The 19,770-nt window shown below is 39.5% G+C and overlaps 1 protein-coding gene across 6 annotated transcripts in view; it reads right to left on the minus strand.

The window, feature by feature from the left end:
* Positions 1-19,770, minus strand: part of LOC135225178 (microsomal triglyceride transfer protein large subunit-like) — a 75,513-nt gene that overhangs the window by 30,046 nt on the left and 25,697 nt on the right. For 3 of the 6 annotated variants that reach the window (XM_064264445.1, XM_064264444.1, XM_064264443.1), the window contains exons 2-4: positions 2,901-3,442; positions 1,588-1,782; positions 1,124-1,323 (exon numbers count right to left, since the gene is read on the minus strand). In XM_064264445.1, the coding sequence (XP_064120515.1) occupies positions 1,124-1,323; positions 1,588-1,782; positions 2,901-3,060 (555 nt within the window). In that variant the 5' untranslated portion in view covers positions 3,061-3,442. The remainder of the gene's footprint in view (positions 1-1,123; positions 1,324-1,587; positions 1,783-2,900; positions 3,443-19,770) is intronic. The other 3 variants (XM_064264448.1, XM_064264446.1, XM_064264447.1) reach the window with 1 other exon arrangement.

Raw genomic sequence — 19,770 nt, forward strand, 5'->3', positions numbered from 1 at the left:
CATCAATTCAGTCGTGTTACGAGCACAGTGTAATTTGCGATACAAATACAACCCACATATGGCCATTAATTCAGCAATTGATGGGAAGAGAATGGAATGCAACATTTATACCGAAACCAAGTGCTAGCAGCACCTATAAGGTCATCCAGCATTGAAAGGGAAACTAAGAGGTGGTTTGAAAGATTTAACAGGAGGAAAACCTCATAGATACATTATGAAACACTTGTTAAGAGAGGGTGGAAATTCTGAAGGAAGAAAGAATATGACCAGAAGTACAGTAAAAGGAATGAAAGGGGTTGCAGCTAGGGGACAAAGGGACATTCCAAGAGCTCAAGTAATGCCTGCAGTGCATCACATAAATATGGACTCAATCTCTAGCAGTTCCTTGTAGAACCTGAACCTCATATCTCGAGTATTACAGCGAATGCCCCAACCTTTAGACTACAACAAATGGCCAAACCACTAGGTCAACTTGTTACCAAAACTTCCAAGACTTCTGCAAGAGATCTTACCAAAATTTCCAAAACTTCTGCAAGAGATCTTACCAAAACTTCCAAAACTTCTGCAAGAGATCTTACCAAAACTTCCAAAACTTTCTGGCTAAGAAGATCTTACCAAAACTTCCAAAACTTCTGCAAGAGATCTTACCAAAACTTCCAAAACTTCTGCAAGAGATCTTACACCAAAGAAATGGGACTATCATCATCATAACAAATACACTCAAGAAATCTGCCTGGGACTAGATTGCCTCTCATCACACCTTACCTCAAAACTATTATAAATGCTTATTCCAGCATTGAAAACGAAGTCCCTAACCTTTGGGGAGACTCATGAAATGGCCTTTTCAATAAAGTTATACTTTCAGTAAAAGTTTTTTTACTTTATTCTATAAATGTGAAAACTGGTAATGAAAAATGTCCTAATTAAATCAGCATACAAATTATATATACTGTGCATCAGTTCATAACTTCAAAAATTCTGGCCCAGTGGCAACAACATACTGACCCATCAACAGGCCTTTCACAAACTGGAAATTAAGCAGTAATAAAAATTAACAATTTCTAAATCTATAATATATGCGTTGTCATTGTGTACTGCAAGGACTGAGAAAAAAGCCACTTACCTGAAACAAACTAGAAATGCCCTTCATGACATTAAGCACCGACAATTCCTCGCCATCAATATGATAAACTTTTCCAATCTGTCCATCATCCCAATGAAGATAGAGCGGGTGAAGCTTGTAACTGTCTAATCTAGACTGCTTTTGCACAAAACCTTCTGGTGTAGGTCCTTGGCGTGATTTCACAGACAATTTTGGGGATGCTACCTGAGGAATTTACATTAAGTGTTAGTCAGTGATTCAGACAAGCTTACATTTTACATAAATAAACAACTCTAGAAATTGTAGTTCTAGTGACCCATGCCTTACGAGTTCACTAGATGTTATAAAATGCTGGATCATAGCCACATATTCAATGTACCGATTTTAAATACAAAATTTCCACAAGCCTCTTACAAAAGGTGTACTGTACTTTAAACTAAAATAATCCTTTATTGTTATGGAGGGCAGAAAAGAGGGAGAGAAACCTACTGTCAACTGAAGGATCTGCTCATGGTTATTACTAGGATGCTGCCACACGGGAGTGATCTCGGCTCTCATTTCTATCCGAAATCCAACATCTTTGGCTGATGATGCAGGGACTGCTTGAGGTTCATTGAGCAACACGGAGGTTTCATAGTCATAGATATACAAGGTTCCCACTTCAAACTGGCGGGTGAAGGCTGAAAAGTTAAAAACAAAATCCTAAAAATGGAATGAAAAAGAAGTAAAACTTGGGTCAAATTCCAAGTGCTGGTACCTATGAGGTCATTCAGCACTGAAAGAAAAATTGAGAGCAATAAGGTTTTAAAGGTGTAACAGGAGGAAAACCTTGCTTTTGCATTATGGAACAATTGTTAGGAGAGGGTGGAAAATATGATTAAAAAAGGAGAATAAGAATGGAGATACAGTACAATCATAGGAATGAAAGACGTTGCAGCTAGGGACATGAGGAACACTGCAAAGAACCTTAAGCAAAGCCTCGAGTGCACTACGTAAGGTGCATCAATATCGCTATCCCCTCCACCATGGGGAAAAAATTGTTCCGCATTAACTGAAAAGTAATGGTGAAGATTATTAATACTACTGAAATGCAATAACTATGCCACTGATAGTGAAGGCAGCTTTGTGCCCAGAGAGACCTTGACCTCAAGCAGCCTGAAGGGATTAAGAGGTCTGACGTGGATCTGTCGACTCTGTTTAAACAGTAGAAATCTACAGTTACAAAGAATACCTAAATTAGATAGTATTATTGCTGGGACATATATTTTGTTTTTCCAAAAAAATAGTTACTACAAAACTGATCAGTTAAAACAGGCCAAACGCATTTTCATAAATTGCTCAAAACAATAATGGACTTTTATCACTGGAAGGAAATAACATTAACACCAATGGAAACAGCATCTAAATGTTTGAAACTTGTCTGAAAGCAATATGCTTAACAAGTGATAAGCTTTGAGAAACAAAGTTATACCATTTGTTCTCTAAGAATACCAAGGACTCGATAAACAAGTGTACTAACCAAGATTTAAACTTCAGTTCTTAATCAATAATTAAGTGTAAATAACTAACATGGGTAGTTTTTGTTATAACAATTAACATGCAGTTTCATTAAAATAATAATCACCATGCACAGTTTTTGTTGGATTAAAAGGCTAAACAAATTGTACATTAAAAACTTCACCGTATTCATGACAAAATACAGTGATTTCATTCATTCCAAGATTCCCACCAGCACCTGCAACCTGAAGCAGCCTTTAAAGATTTGAAATAAAGCATCATCACCCACCACCCAACTTACCAGGATAGGACGACAAGAGGACAAACGCATGCGCTGGGGCAAGGGCGCACTGCAGGGCGCACCAAACAAGCCAACTGAGGCTGCCCACCCCAACAGCCAAGGCGCCTGTGAGGCCATACCGCACCACCAGGACGACTGGGGTCAACATGCCCACCAACATGGTTCTTAAGTTAAGGTCCTCTTCTGCTCGACAAAACACTATCAAGGTGCTGACACAGCAACCCTCGTTCTAGTCTTTCCCAACACCCTTATTTCTATTATCTGTTTGTCATGGCCCTTAGGAACACTTTGCATTGTCTGGCAAGGCTCTATCAGCTGCTGGAAGTCCTGGCCATTTGGATGGATAAGTTGAACTAGTCTTAAAACTGACCACTAAAAAATACTCCAGTTAACCACTGCTTCCCATGGTGGGGGTTATTTCCAAAGCACTGCCTATCTATTTGTCACTATCATTCTTATCCGTGCCATACGATGAACTCTTAGTGATTTATGGAACGCTAGATGGCATCATTACACTTCACGAAACAGTTTTCCTTTACTTACTGCATGGGGTAAATGGAACTATAAGTAATGTACACAAAACACCGTAATACAGTCTGTCCTCAATTGCAATGCAGTACCCTAAATGACACAAATGACATTATCGATCTTCAGGCATAATACCTGTTATGTATTCATTTCCACAGTTTACAAACACTCAAAGCATAAACGTTATCTTAGTTATCACCAGCAACTGACAAAACGTAGGATTTAAACTGAAGATCAAGTTTTCAAAACTTCTTAAGGTCATATAAAACTTTTGATAACATGGTGTCCTCGTTAAGTCTCGAAAATTATGGAGAGTTATAAAATATACAAAGGTGTAAAAATACTACACACAATTGTGTCCCAAAATGATCAATAATATGTATACAACTCGTGAAAAACGACACTCAATTTTTAACATTAACAAGGAAAATTATTCCCGTTTAAAATTAGAATATCTTCAAGGCAGCATACGACTGAAGTAAACAATGCTTAAAAGTACATTGTGTGTGTGAGAGAGAGAGAGAGAGAGAGAGAGAGAGAGAGAGAGAGAGAGAGAGAGAGAGAGAGAGAGAGAGAGAGAGAGAATATCCTTATCGCCCTTGACAGCTCATCAACCGCAAGAAGTTTCATCACAGGTAAAGAAGTCTTTCAGATGAGGGGGATTCTGACGCCATTACCCATACAGCGGGAAGGAATTATAATTACTACAATATTATGATTGGTACACGCTCTACTTCCTATTAAACTCGCAACGCCTTCTTCCCTTCCTTCCTTCTTTCTTTTTTTTTCTTTCTTTCCTTTCTCTGCTGCACTCAGGAGAAAAAGGCAGGCGTGTGTACACAAAGACTTTTAGACCATGAACGAACGAAATTCTCGCGTACAGTTACGTCAATAATGCACAGCGATGCGCTGCACAAGCCGTGAAGAGAATCTCTCTCTCTCTCTCTCTCTCTCTCTCTCTCTCTCTCTCTCTCTCTTTTTACACACACACGCACATATACTTACATCCTGTATAACGCATAAATCTCTTATACATCGATATTATAACGAGAAAAGTGAAGCAGCCGATGATTAAAGAAGTAAATGTAACCCTTTAAATGCTACACACGAAGAAAGCATAAAACGAGAGGTACCCCTTCAGAATTTAGGCCAACGACCAAGCGCTGGGACCTATGACGTCATTCGGTGCTGAAAGGGAAGTCTAAGAGTAAAAAGGTTTGAGGTGAAACAAGAAGAAACCCGGAGCTGCATTATGTAACAATTACTAGAGTTGAAAGTCAGATGAAGGAAAGAGGATGTGAACGGAGGTACAGTAAAATTAATGCCAGGGGTTGCGGCGTAGGGGCCAAAGGGACCCCGCAAAGAACCTTAAGTAATGCCTACAATGCGCTGCATGAGGTACACTGATGGCACTACCCCACTTTGAAAAAAAAAATGTCTTCTTTTGTAGAACTGTTTGCGAAACTAAATCATCTTTGTCATAAAGGCATGAGATCTTACACTCCAATGTTTCAATTTTCCTCGTGGCTATATATAATTTATATTTTATACCGCGTCCTTATTCTCGTCATCGAGAGATATACTAGGCTATTTACCATTTATATCGCGTCTTTATTCCCGTCAATGAAAGATATACAAGGCTATTTACCAAAGTTGAGACATTCGCAATAATAATTCAATATCATCATCTACAGATTCATTTTCAGCCTTCCTGCAATGAACTTACTTCAATTTTTGCCTCAACCAAATAATGATCATCTGTGCCTCCAACCACTTCTAGCCTCTACAGTCTACACCATCCACTATAGTGGATTCACATCAACCGTGCATTTGATGTCTAGGCCCGTCCCTTACGACGCTCCTGATTGGCTGTTGATAAGCCAATCAAAGGGCTGGAAAATCTCAGTCTCTCGAGAGAGTTCACAGGGGCAGGATGTGTCTTCCACCTCTCCTGAGGTATACGTTTGAAAGACGTATTCCTCAGGAGAAGAGGAACGCACATCCTGCCTATGTGAACTCGAGAGAGAGGTAGTTTCCAGCCCTGTGACTGGCTTATCAACTGCCAATCAGGAGCGTCGTAGGGGACGGGCCTAGACATCAAATGCACGGTTGATGTGACTACTATAGGTCTAGTCGGTACTAACAAAAACTAACATAAATTACTTTTTGAAACAATCATAAACGGCGTCACATTCACCACTTGACTATCCTTTAAGCAGCAACACTCACTCGACCCCACAGCAAAACACGGAAAAGAAAAAAACGGCGAATGGAAACAAACAACCACAAGTATAAACTTGGTTGCCATATTACCTTTTCCAGAAACCCAGGCGAAGGGTACCGTTACTTGACAAGGCAGCCCCTGGCAACACTGGCAGCCAGAACGAGAACTGCAAAACAATGACACCATTCAGTGTTCAATCATAATTGCGAAATTGGAATTGGATGACAAAATTTAGACCAAAGGCCAGGCTCTGGGACCTATGTGGTGATTCTGCGCCGAAAATAACATTGAAACAACTGTTAGGAGAGGGTGGAAAGTAAGATGGACAAGAACGAACATGTGAACGGACGGAGGTACAGTAAAACGAATGAAAGGTGACACGAAAAGACTGTGCGCAACTTGAGGTACACTTGAAGGCACTGCCCCCTATCGTTGAGAGACGTCAGTAAAATCATATACAACACTCCATTGCAATCGTGTGATAACACAAACAGTATCTTACCATCAATATCATGGAATTTACTCTGGCTACAAGAAACAGACCTGTCAAAATCTGCAAGCATTAATATATATACTCTTGGTAAGCTTGTAATTACAACGAATACTTGAACCAATTTCCAAACGAAGCGATATTCAGTCTGCACACCTGCTTCCATGAAGTGTCTATTTTGATGACCCAATACATATTTATATATTCTTCAAGCTGAATTGGGGTGAATCATAGCAAGAACTGGGGCATAAAACAATTCTTGGATTCTAATCATTTACTTGATCTACATATTAAATATTTTCTTTCCTAATAAATGATCTCGTCTTTCTGTATATCGTCCTACCTTTTCTACTCTTTTCAAATGAACACCATACTCTTTGGAATTTTGAATGTTAAAGCAATAGTCCCTTTGGGTTCGTTCCTTATGAATGGGGTTAGCCTTCTGAATTATTATTATTATTATTATTATTATTATTATTATTATTCATTATTATTATTATTCATTATTTTTCTTCTTCTTCTTCTTCTTATTAAGAGACTGCTGATTCAGCTGCATTGATTTTATAGAAGTTCTTTTCTAATATTATTACGGCATTTTCGATGCTACAATCTACGTAACATCGAAGATGCCGTAATACAATAAGAATAGAAAACAACTTCTATAAAGTCAATACAGCTGAAACAGCAAATAATAATAATAATGGCGATAAAAGCCATAAGGGTGTAAAAGTAAATATATTACAAATATATATTTCTAATATATATTTACATCTACACAAATGTGGATTTCTTCACTATTTTAGTTACTCATTCTATTACAATAATAATAATAATAATAATAATAATAATAATAATAATAATAATAATAATAATAATAATAATAATTAGTGGTGAAAAAGCCATAGCGGTGCAAATGTAAATATATTAGAAATATATATTTCTAATATATATATGTACTATATTTACATCTACAAAAAATGTGGATTTCTTCCCCATTTTAGTAACTCATTCTATTACAAAATTAAGATTAATAATAATAATAATAATAATAATAATAATAATAATAATAACCACCACCAAGAGAGACACAAGTATGCCTTCGCAAATAAGCAAATAACCATGAACGGTCACTAGGTAGTATACAAAAGCATGAAACGGGCCGAGTCTTAAAAAAACACAGCCATCATAATAATTGAAAAGGCTGGAGACAATATTGCCAGGAGGACCTCCAGGTAGTTTACCTGGACCGCAATCCAACCATTTACCTGGTGTTTACTTTGTGCTACACATTAGCCCAGGCTACCGTCATGGTCGTCGAGGGCCGAACCTTGGGCCCGGGAACCCCAGAGAGAGAGAGAGAGAGAGAGAGAGAGAGAGAGAGAGAGAGAGAGAGAGAGAGAGAGAGAGAGAGAGAGAGAATTATCTAAAGTTTGCATACTCTGACAGGACCAGAGAGATTCAGCGGTCTTACCCTCTGCCCTTTGATTCAGATCATGGCGACAGTGCGTGTCAATCTTATCTCAAGTTTGTTTTTAATTTTTGCCGATAAGATGATGCTACCCTCCCCCCTCCCCCACGCCCTCTTTAACCCTAGCTGCAACCCACTGGAGTCTACTAACGTTTTGTTTTGCATACATTCACTATCACCAAAGTTCAAATAGGTGGATGACGTTAACTAACCCCATATGAATAGGGTTCATTTTCTCAATAAAGAATAATAATAAATACGAAGGCCTCGGTACCATTCTATCTAAGACGCTTCTGCAACTTTTCCATAAAGTTTGGTAGGCGTTTTCTCTTGGCTACAACAAAAACGTGAATATAGTTTGCCAAGCACAGTTGCATAAGCTTTTGATCTCGGAGCATTTACGCAATGAACAAGTTCATTCCTGAACTCAAGTGCATCGGTTTTATTTTCTATTCCCTCATTTCATTCTATTTATCTCTTTTTCTTATAACTTTTACTCCCTCGGCAGGCTAATGTCTTCTTCCCTTTGAAGCCCTTGTGGGTTTATTAAGTCAGATGACTCTTATAAAAGAGTTTTCAGCTGAAGATGTAAAGAAATAAAGGATGCCAAACTCTACAGGTTCTGTCCAGATGTCCACACGAAACTTAAAAAACGAGCTACCAGCACGACAATTCCCTTAATGGCCAACGATGAGAAAACTGGCAAACAGCTGCGTGAAAATTGCTCTACACAACTCTGGGTATTTGTCACGCATAGGCGGGGGAGGGTTCCCCCGTCCTTAAAAGCTTAGGCTTGAATTCTAAAATCTGACAAGTCATATAGCTGAACACTTTGTTCGTTTAATATTATGCAAAATTGGATTCACGGACTTCGTTGAACCGTTTATAAATCCACCTCCTTATACTTGAAGTATGGTGTACTGAAAGTACTGTACCTAAGTACGAATAGCTTTACTGTAAAGTACGTATTCATTAACCATGATAAATGCAATTCTGCATGAAAAAGTTATCTAACATAATTTCAGATACGTCAATGACAAAAGAAACATTTCTCAGAATACCTGGAACATTGTAAAGTAAAAGATACCAGTGCAGTCCTTTTATAAACGCGTTAACGCTAAACAAACAAACAATACAAATAACTTGACAAAGCCAATACGATCTTAAGAGTCAAACTTGCAGGATGACATTAGCTACAATTTCCCCCAAAGAATTTGCAATAAAAACCTCATTGATGTCAGAAGACTAAAAAACAAACTGAATACGCAAGTTAGGTCCTTTCCCAGCCCAGAACCGAACGAGAGAAGAAAACGCCAAAGAAAAACAGCAAGGTTATAGATAGATAGATTTATAGATTTTTAGGCATACATGCCAAATTCTAGGGCAACTAAGGACATTCAGCGCTGAAACGGAAATTGACAGTGAAAAGGTTTGAAAGGTGTAACAGAAGAAAAACCTGGCAGTCGCACTATGGAACAATTGTTAGGAGAGGGTGGACAGTAAGATGGAAGAAAGAGAATATGAACAGAGGTACAGTAAAAGGAATAAAAGCAGTCGCAGCTAGGGGTCAAAGGCACGATGCAGAGAACCTTAAGTAATGCTTACATTGCACCGCATGAGGTGCACTGATAACACTACCCCACTACGTGGAGCAAGGTTATAAGTCATGAATGAAATTTGAGATATACAGCCAAAAACTGGGGCACATTCTGCCATTCAGCGCCGAAGACGGTGTAAAAAAGAGGGGGGGGGGGGGGGGGGGGGGATGGCTGGACAGCAAGATAAAAGATTCAGAAAACAAAATGCCATCTAAAAGACGGGTCATTAAAATACAGGCCATCTATAAAGACAGGTCATTAAATGACATGCCATCTAAATGACAGGTCATCTATAAAGACAGGTCATATAAACGGCAGGAGATTGAAAAGACGTGTAATTCAAGAAACAGGTTATGTAAAAGATGGGCACAGGCTCTTTCAAAGACGGGAATGTAGTCTAAATGATAGGCAAGTTAATAGATAGAAAACTGAAAAGACAGGTTAACCTGCAATACAGGTCATGGCAGAGGTCACTGAAGAGAGAGGTAATCTGAAAGCAGGACATTTAAAACTGGTATATAATTAAGACAGGTCACTGAAAAGACAGGTAATCTGAAAGCATGGCATTTAAAACTGGTATATAATTTAAAGGTAGGTCATTGAAAAGGCAGGTCACTGAAAAGACACTTGTATCTCTTACTTAAACCAAGGCACCTGGATTGCAGGGGGAGGGGGGAGTATCTAAGAAAAAGCCAACCAAAATACCTGAAGCATTAACGGTGAAGCCTCGTGGCCTTTGGTAGGATCCGTGTCATAACCGTGGGAAGCGGCGTCTGACGGGGTGACATTCTCCCCCATCCCACCCTCCTCCCCCCTCAAAGGCTCCCCCATACCCCCGACACACACAAACACCAGTGTCTATAACCCGTAACCGCAACCAGACTTGTGTGTCTCTAATTGTAGCATAGACCTGCAGAGAGAGAGAGAGAGAGAGAGAGAGAGAGAGAGAGAGAGAGAGAGAGAGAGTTGAAAGTTCCAGAGGACTGTGACTGGAAAAGATGACACGCATTAAACGCTCCCGAAGCCAACGTTCGAATGCATGACTCTCGCCTTAGTTCCCAGTCACGCCAGAGAGCGCGCTGCTTTCTGATGATGATTATTTTCCACTGCAGCGGAAAAATTCCTTTGCAATTGCAAGCCCCGGACTCGACGAAGATGGGAAAAGTGGTTTTGTTTCCTCCAATTAGACCTCTATTAGACCTCAAAGCTCAAGTTAAAATGCAATACATTACAATACCCTTTCATGGACATTCATCTTAATGTTATTTTTCTTTTCTTTTCTATTAAGTCATCTCTTCTTTCTGTACTTCCTATTACCTTCTGTTGCTTTCTTCTAATGAACACCACATTCCTTGGTTTAGATTTTTTTTATTTATATAGAATCTTGGCATTATGCCAAGCACTGGGGAAGGAAAACCTCAAAGCAGTTGCACTATGAAACAATTGTTAGGAGAGGGTGGACAGTAAGATGGAAGGAAGAGAATATGAACGGAGGTATAGTAAAATGAATTAAAAGTAGTTGCAGCTAGGGGCCGAAGGGATGCTGCAAAGAACCTTAAGTAATGCCTACATTGCACCGCATGAGGTGCACTGACGGCCCTAGCCCCCTACGGAAACCACATTCCTTGGGAGCTTGAATTTTAAACCAGTATCCCCTGTAGGCTAGTTTTAAATCAACAAGGTTCATCTACCTGATTAAAAAACATTAAGATATAATTTCCGAAATGGCTATAACAATGACTAAATTTTTAACATAATCCTTATGTTCCTAGGTATCCAAACTGTACAGTTTCTCAGAGTTATCGTCAGCGCATGCGCAGAGGACATTTCCCACTTATGAGAGGCTACGGTTTGTATACCTAGAAAAACACAAATCACTTAAAAAATAAATACTACACATTTAAACTTTTCTTATTCAGAAACACTGGCCAAGTCAGTAGCATAATATTGCAAAGATTGGTCTTATCTCAATAAGCAAAGTGGATTCATATCAATATATATTTAGCAGTAATTAAAATTATTGGAGTAACTACCCTGCAGTGATAATTACGAATAATTCCACAATTTTTTTTACAGGAAGTCATTTCCTTCTCATCATGACCCCCTTGTCACCTCGGGCAAATTCTTTGCAAAGGAATGCAATGTCAGCAACATTACTGGAAACAGTTTTCCTCATAAAAACAGAAAACACATTTCATTTCCTCGCAAACTTCGGGACGTCATAAAAAATAAAAATAAAAACTTAAAATTCCCAGCGGACGAGATGACAATTTTCCCCAATCCATAACATTTAGTCCATCCTTACTTCCTTCCGGGGAATTGGGACATTGCACCTAATAAAAAAATAATTGTTTTTGTTTAGAATGTCAAAATTTCTATATTTTGCTTGTGACATTGTTTCAGAAATTGCCCAGATGTCTAAATTCTACGTTTGACACCAAAGCTGAATCATCATTCACCCGGAACGATGAATCATGCAAGTGTTGACCGCCATCACTTCATGCAGTAATGTTAAGTGATTTCGAACAAGCGTGCCCGAACGCATTGGGCCTATTTAGTAAATCGGTCTTTGAATCGAACTAATCAGCTGTAAGAGTTATTCGACCAAGTCTCATTTACAAAGCACACGAAGATCCAGAAACTGCCTACTTGAACCGATCTTGCACCGCAAATATTATGATAAAATAATATAATCGATGATAAGTAATCAGTTCTTGACACCACTTAACAGTGTGTTTTACAAGGAATTACAAGGATTAGGATGTCTCAAAGACTTATATAACAGTCCATCCGAGGAGACATCACGTGCTCACTTATCTCTAGGAGCAGATTTTACTATTAATTCACAGTGTCCTAATGATTACGTCTATCTTTCTTTTAAACTCTTCTACACTGTTGCTGTTTACAACTTCTGGTGGCAGTTTATTCCATGTGTCACATTATCTCGTATGTGAAGGAGTTCCCCCACAATGGGATGCAATACCAGAGAGAGAGAGAGAGAGAGAGAGAGAGAGAGAGAGAGAGAGAGAGAGAGAGAGACGTTCACGCCACAGTAGCTACTATGAACACCTTCCGCGAAAGAAGGAAATAACTCGACGCATTACGAAAGAAAAGCTTGAAATCTCTCCAGGATGCCGGTGTTCCTCTTCCCCGAGTGACTGATAGGAACCGGGACGGCTTCGATGAAAGTGAATTCTTGGAAACGAAACTTTCTAGAGGCGACTTTTACTCTAGTTGCAATATACACTCACGCAAGACCCCACTTCCTCGTTGGACGAGTCTGTTAAGAGCTCGACTAGGGATCTCAGGGTCCGGGTTCGATTCCCCGCCAACTCAGTATCAGAGGACTTTATTTCTGGTGATAAGAATTCATTTTTCAATGTGATTCGGATCACACAATAAGCTGTAGGTCCCGTTGCTAAGTAACCAACTGGTTCCTAGCCACGTAAAAATATCTAATCCTTCGGGCCAGCCCTAGGAGAGCTGTTAACCAGCCCAGTGGTCTGGTTAAACTAAGATATACTAAACTATACACAAGACACATGACAGAAGGATGGGATAAAATACAGAATTTAGGCCAAAGACCAAGAGCTGGAACCTATGAGGTCATTCAGCGCTGAAAGGGAAATTGACAATGAAAAATTCTGAAAGGTGTAACAGGAGGAAAACCTCAACTGTTAGGAGAGGGTGGAAAGTAAGATGGGAGAAAAAGATTATGAACGGGAGTGGTACAGTAAAAGGAATGAAAAGGGGTTGTAGCTAGGGGCCGATAGGAAGCTACAAAAAAACCTTTGGTAATGCCAACAGTCCACCACGTCATGTCCACTGACGGCACTACTCCCTAAAGGGATTACGCGCGAATAACATTATCACTATAATCGTCATCTAGAAGAGTAAACAATTGAAATCCTTACGAGTGTCAGTGTTACATAAGATTAAGTACATATATATTTTAAACATTAAAATAACGGGGTGGGGACAGACTTATTTGCAAATGTCAGATAAATCCATGCGTGTAGATAACCTTCAAAAATTAAAAACACCGGATAGCTCATACTACGTTATCGTCAATATAAGGTCTACAAACACATTTTTTAAGACTTGAAAAGACTAATTTAGAAACGGTCATGAAAAGGCTCAGAAATGACGTATCTATGGAAGTATCCATTCGAGTCATAGATCTGGACAGGAAGGAAATATTTACCAAGTAGTTCCTAGTCAGTAAAAAAAAGTTCCTTGTAAAGAACGAAGCTGAACTCAGGGGTCCCCTTTGGAGATGCATGTCTGGAATTCGGAAGGAGCAAGTCAGCATTGCCATGGACGCGGTGTCATCATCTTCTACACTATACTGTATGAGATTGCTGTATAGCCACCAGTTAGAGTAACTGTGGAACCGAGACGACAGTTTTTGGGAGGAGGATTCTCTCTCTCTCTCTCTCTCTCTCTCTCTCTCTCTCTCTCTCTCTCTCTCTCTCTCTCTCTCCCCGACAGTTTTTGAAGAATTCATCCTCTCTCTCTCTCTCTCTCCTACGTATACAGCAAACGTAGACAAACTCCCTTCCTTGATCGCACCCCCCAAAACAAAATACAGAACACTTACGAAGTACTTAAAACAGAAACATAGTTGACGATAAAATAAAAACTCCCAGATCAGAGGAAATTGGAACTACAGGAAAAGTCCTTTAGACAAGCTAAAAATTCTTTGGAAGCTTGTATTTCAAGTCAAATGGCCCTTGGGGCGGCTTGTTCCATATGAATAGGGTTCTTCACCTTCTGAATAATAAATATTGTTCCTAGACCTATAACCCGGGGGAATTCTCATCTTTTCCAACCTGCTGGAACCTCGTTCCAATTCTTTCGAGTCTAAACTTTGTTGCGTGTCACCTAAGCCTGGAACCTTGCTCCGTTGCTACTAAGCCTGGAACCATGGTCAGCTTCTTTCACGCCCAAAGCCTCGTTCCATTACCGCTAAGCCTGAGACTTCGTTCCGTATCTTCTAAGCCTGAAAACGTGTTCAGTTTCTAACAAGCCTGAAACATAATTGGAGCAAATGACTCAAAAGTTCCTCGGGGTAGGAGAACCTCACAAAAGAGCCCTGGCGAGTGTTTTGCAATAAATCGTCCTATACGTTGCATCGTCTTGCGGTGAGTTGGCTCCACACCGCTGGGCAAAAGTGGGCGCGGCGCTTTCCACAACCAAGAAGTGTCAACGACCTTTGAAGGGAGCATTAAAAACGACACCGTTCGGGCACCCGCCACCTGTTAGGTCAAGGTCTCCTTCTCACCCAGGGAACCAAATCTAAAAGAGAATCTGAGCTTTTCCAAGACAGTCTCGTACTATAGTGGCCATAATCTGAAACACCCTCCCAGCTCCTCTTCTTCTCGTACTGTCTCTTCTATTTAACGGTGTTCGTTCCTTCTAGTTCTCCCCCCCCTAGCACATCATAGCTGTCGTAGTTCAGTCCATTTCCTCCATCCCAAGTGGAGAGTCAAAACCAGATCCTACACAGCACCAGATTCCAGCTACGAGGAGAAAAAAAGAAGAAAAAAAACTGGTCTACTAAGACCGCTCCTGCTCAGTTCTCCACCTCCACGTTTGCTCGACGCCCCAAGAATCACCAACTGGTTCGTAGCTGTGATGTCCCAAGACTGGCAACGGAATCCCACTCCTCAAGGTCTGCTAACTCGGTCAAAGCATTGGCATTGCTGGCCTTCGGTGCCCCGTGCCCTGTATTGATTTCCGAGTTCCTAATGCACGTGACCCGCACGTTTCCCATTACAGATCTAAATATACTTCTCAATCAATTAATTTCTCCATTCTGTATGGCAGTGGTGGTAAGAAGCCAAATAGACATTTATGCTATAGAGTATAGACTATAATTAAACAGATCAAATCAACGTCGTGGAAACGAGACAAGAACATATACAGATTTTATCATTCACAAAATAATGAGATCGCTGAATTTCGTTTATGAGAAGAACGTCGGTCTTTAATATAGAAGCAATGACTATCACTTTTTAGAATGATTTCAATTGCGTCCATTAAAAACAGTGGCAGTCAGGCAACAAATACGATGAACTAACAAAAATGACTCCCAAACGTCCTAACTTATTACTTAATAGTCCAGTCAAGACAAAATTCCATTGGGGCTAATGCAAGGGGTTTACCTACACTTACACCTGCTACAAATTAATCAGGCAACACAGCTACGTGACATAGGTGCTCCATAACTAGCCCACCAAAAGCACCATCATCTGGGACAACAGTAAATGCATGACAAAGAAGGAATGGTAGTGGTAGGTGCAGAAGTCGAGATTTGCCTTTGAAACGGCTCCCTGAATACATAAGAATCTCTCCAGGTCATTCTAATCTTATTTACAAGAGGAAGGAAAGACAGGACCCACCGCGCCCCCTACATCCTTAAGTTATCCTACTCATACTCCTCTCATCCAACATGACATCACCTCCACAAAATTTACCCACAGGATAATGACCCCATTCTGCCGTACAACACCACCAACCCCCCCCCCCCCCCACCACCACCAAAGCTGGAAGCCGTGACGAAACGATGACGTAGGCGTGACGTCACAGGCGAAGTGGCTACCTGAACTCCGTTACTCCGCACCTACTATACGAGAACTCCCCTGGTGCACTCCCTTGCCACTTACCCTACTTTCTCGGCTGCTTCTTCCTCCTTCTCCTCCTCCTCTCCTGACCTCAACCAAGGACGAGGGTTCTTCTTCTACCCAGGAATTGGCGAGTGATACACTGACAACGCAAGTTAATCTCAGGCCGATCTATCAATGCCCTTCTTGATGAAAACCAAACTTAAATCGTTCATCAAGTACCCAAGGTATAGATCTTAAGAGCATTTACGTTTACAAACGAAATCGTCCACTAATGTAACCATCTAGTTAAAATGAGGTCGAACTGTAACTATTCTTTCAAGTAAATTTAGTTCAAAATCGTGTCAAAGTCAAATCTTACGCTATTTTACACTATTTTAAGCATCCTCATTGTTAAAAATAAAGACAACTAAAATCGTACACTATTTTAAATGCCCTTTTTGTTTACAATCATATCAAACTGAAACCATACACTAATCTGAGTAGTACCTTTATTGTTTAAAATTTCAAAATTAAATCATACAGTTCTAAGAGTCCTGACAGCTTAAAATCGTGTCTAACTGAAAATAATACACAATTTCAAGTACCCTTCAAGCTTAAATTCCTGTCAAAAATAAAAAAATGACACTCCTTGACGTTTCCTAACTACAGTGTACCCAAAACTGAAAACCATTTAAAAACTTGAACCGTACAATCGGGTCATATTTTACTCGTTAAAAGTTCGACGGACACTACCGAATCAAACCTAAGCCTACTGGAATTCAACACCAACTTGACGAGGTGATAGGGGCAGCAGGAGTGATGAAGAATATGTCTTGCAAACGGCCAACGTGGCAGAGAGACAGGTCCCCCTTGGTCACTCCCGTTAGGGTATGCATGTTGGTATGCAGCTTTCCAGTCAAAAAAAAAAAAACAAAAAAAAAAAAAAAAAAATCGTCAAAAAAAAGGAAAGGAAAGCCCAACAGCAGTGAGAAGGGTTTCCCAGATATCAAAATAAATAAAAAATAAACAAAAATAAATAAATTTTTAAAAAATAAACAAAATGAAAATGAAAGACTTCAAGGCGCCTAGGCTGATCCACGATCATCATATACATATCGTATTTTTTCTCATATCGCGTGAAAATAATCGTCTACTGGTGGAATAAATGCACAGGAGAGAGAGAGAGAGAGAGAGAGAGAGAGAGAGAGAGAGAGAGAGAGAGAGAGAGAGAGAAAATTTTCTCGAATAATACTTATTTAAAGAACAGACAAATAACAGAAAATAAATATAACAAACATACCCACACACGAAATAACAAAATAACGGGAACCATGAAATAACAAAACCTACGTCATTTTTCACTATCTGACGAACGAAATACCGCCACGAATCATCACAAATACATATACCGTTAAAACAAGGAGCAAAAACACAATGAGAAATCGCTGTGGTTACAGACAGGAGTCTCGTTACAGCGAGAAATGTAGTTTTTTTTTTTTATGAAATGGTTTCTTTCGAGTTGATGTTTTCCATACTAAAATATTTTTATTTAAAGAAATTATTTCTTTCAAGTTGATGTTTTCCATCCTAAAACAATTTTTTTAAGAAATGCTTTCTTTCGAGTTGATGTTCTCTATCCCAAAATAAATCTCTTATCTTAATAACAGACTTACGTTTTTTAGCTACTCAAAATTTATTTTTTCATTTACTTTTTTTGTGTTTCCAATTACTTTGTCACTCCTCTCAAATGAAAACTGTAATATTCTTTGGAGACCGGAATTTCAAGTAAATGGCCCCAGTGGGGTTGTTCCATATGAATACGGTTCATCTTCTGCTGAAGGTCGTCATCCAGCAACTGACCACCACAACGACAGTAACCAGCAGCCACAGACTGGAACTAGAGGAAATCCGGAAGAAGAAATGAACGTTGATTGACAAAATCAAGCAGAAAGTACCACTCATTGATGTCGCAATACCACGGGACATCAGAGCAGATGAGAAAGATAGAAAAAATTGGTAAGTTCCAACACCTGAAAATAGAAATAAGGATACGGGATATGCAAATGGATATTGTACCCATAATCATAGGATATTAGGCACGATCCCAAGATCCCTGAAAAGGAACCTGGAAAAACTAGATGCCGAAGGAGCTCCAGGACCCGTGCAAAAGTGTGCTACTAGAAACAGTGCACATTGTAAGAAAAGAGATGGACTCCTATAAAAACCACCCAGTCAAATGGGATGACTGTGATAAAAAAATAATAAGTAATAATTTATTAGTAATACAGGGCAAGGCCTCCTTCTGCCAATGCAGAATGAGTCAGTTTTTTCGAAATAAAACTTAAAATCCTGCTGTCAAAATCGGTGTAAAGTCCACTCCTTAAGTTTCGAACTATTTCAAAACATCCTTCAATTTTCTACAACTCCCGAAATCTTAACAGGTGTTCTTAATCACCAAGGACCTGTGACGGAAGTCGTTGACGTAATCCTGCTACATGTACCTTACGTTCCCTGAGTCACTCGTAACATACAGGCATGCATAATGTAAACGCTGCTCAGGTCTTCTGCCAGTGATGAATGTCAAAGCAGAACAAAGTATTCTAACAATAGGACAACATGATCATCTTCAGGTCCGAAGAAACATATTAATGTTCGTATCTTAACGATTACATACACTCAAAATTCAAAAGTTCACAGGATACACAAAGAATTCCTTTTGGGGGACCCAAACGACAAAATTTTGAAGAAAAAAAAATATGGAAGGTTCAAGAAAAAATGGCAATGTTCTTATGTCAGCGAACAGCAGGGCTCACAATTCACAGGATAAAATATAAACCCCCATTCATATGGGACAATCCTACAGGGACCACTGACCTGGAATATAGAATTTAGGCCAAAGACCACGCGCTGGGACCAAGGAGGTCAATCAGTGCTGAAATAGAAATTGGCAGACGGAAGGTTTGAAAGGTGTAACAGGAGGAGAGCCTGAAATTTAAACTCCTAAGAACACAGCGTCCATTTGCAAGAAATTACATAAGATAAACACAGAAAGAGGAGACGTACTATTATCATTATCATGATTATTCAGAAGACGAACCCCCTTTCATATGGAAGAAAGTCCACAGGGGACACTGACCTGAAATTCAAGCATCCAACGAACATGGCATTCATTTGAAATCGGTTACAGAAGACAATAGGAAATAAAGACAGAAGAGATAAATCACAAATCAATTATCAGCTGGCCATGGAGTAGGAAAGTTCATTCAAGTCTATTGCCTAAACGTGTGGGAAGAAATCTATCATCTTCCGTATCAGAGGGAAAGAACAATTACTTGTTCCGGAATGTCTATCGATACAATCCCAATGGAGCGTCAAATTATCATGGAGTTCCCAGCAGGCAATAACGGTTCGACCCACTGTATACAGTATGCATGACATTACACTGCAGAAACTGGCAATCGACGCGAATTACATTGGTTTTGTATATATGTAATAAAGTTATTGGTGGTGAGATTTACCAGTATCAAATACAGTTAATGTTACAAAACGGGCTACAAGCTAGCTAACCCCACAAACATTCTCAACCCACGAATTAAGTACTTAGGTTCCAGCTACATTCAATTTGAAAATAGCTGATTAAAAGTACTAAAATACCACTTTAATATACTCAAACTATAACCAATTAATGGCACTTTAATTACAGTACATTCAAGATAATTAACGAACATTTTACTAACGCATACCAAGGAGTTCCTTATTCCGCGTATACAACGTACGCTACTGCAGCCAAAGTTCAACTGGTCGAATATCTCACTATGTTCTGCTGCTTTCCTTTTCAGTATGACCAAAACCACCTCAGGGTGAACTTATGAGGAAAATTCAACCGAAACCTCTTACCTGGCACAAAGGCCCGCTACGTGGAACCTTTGAGTAAGGGCTACATATAGTTGTGAA

The sequence above is a fragment of the Macrobrachium nipponense genome, chromosome 13, assembly GCF_015104395.2.
Source record: "Macrobrachium nipponense isolate FS-2020 chromosome 13, ASM1510439v2, whole genome shotgun sequence".
NCBI lineage: Eukaryota > Metazoa > Arthropoda > Malacostraca > Decapoda > Palaemonidae > Macrobrachium > Macrobrachium nipponense.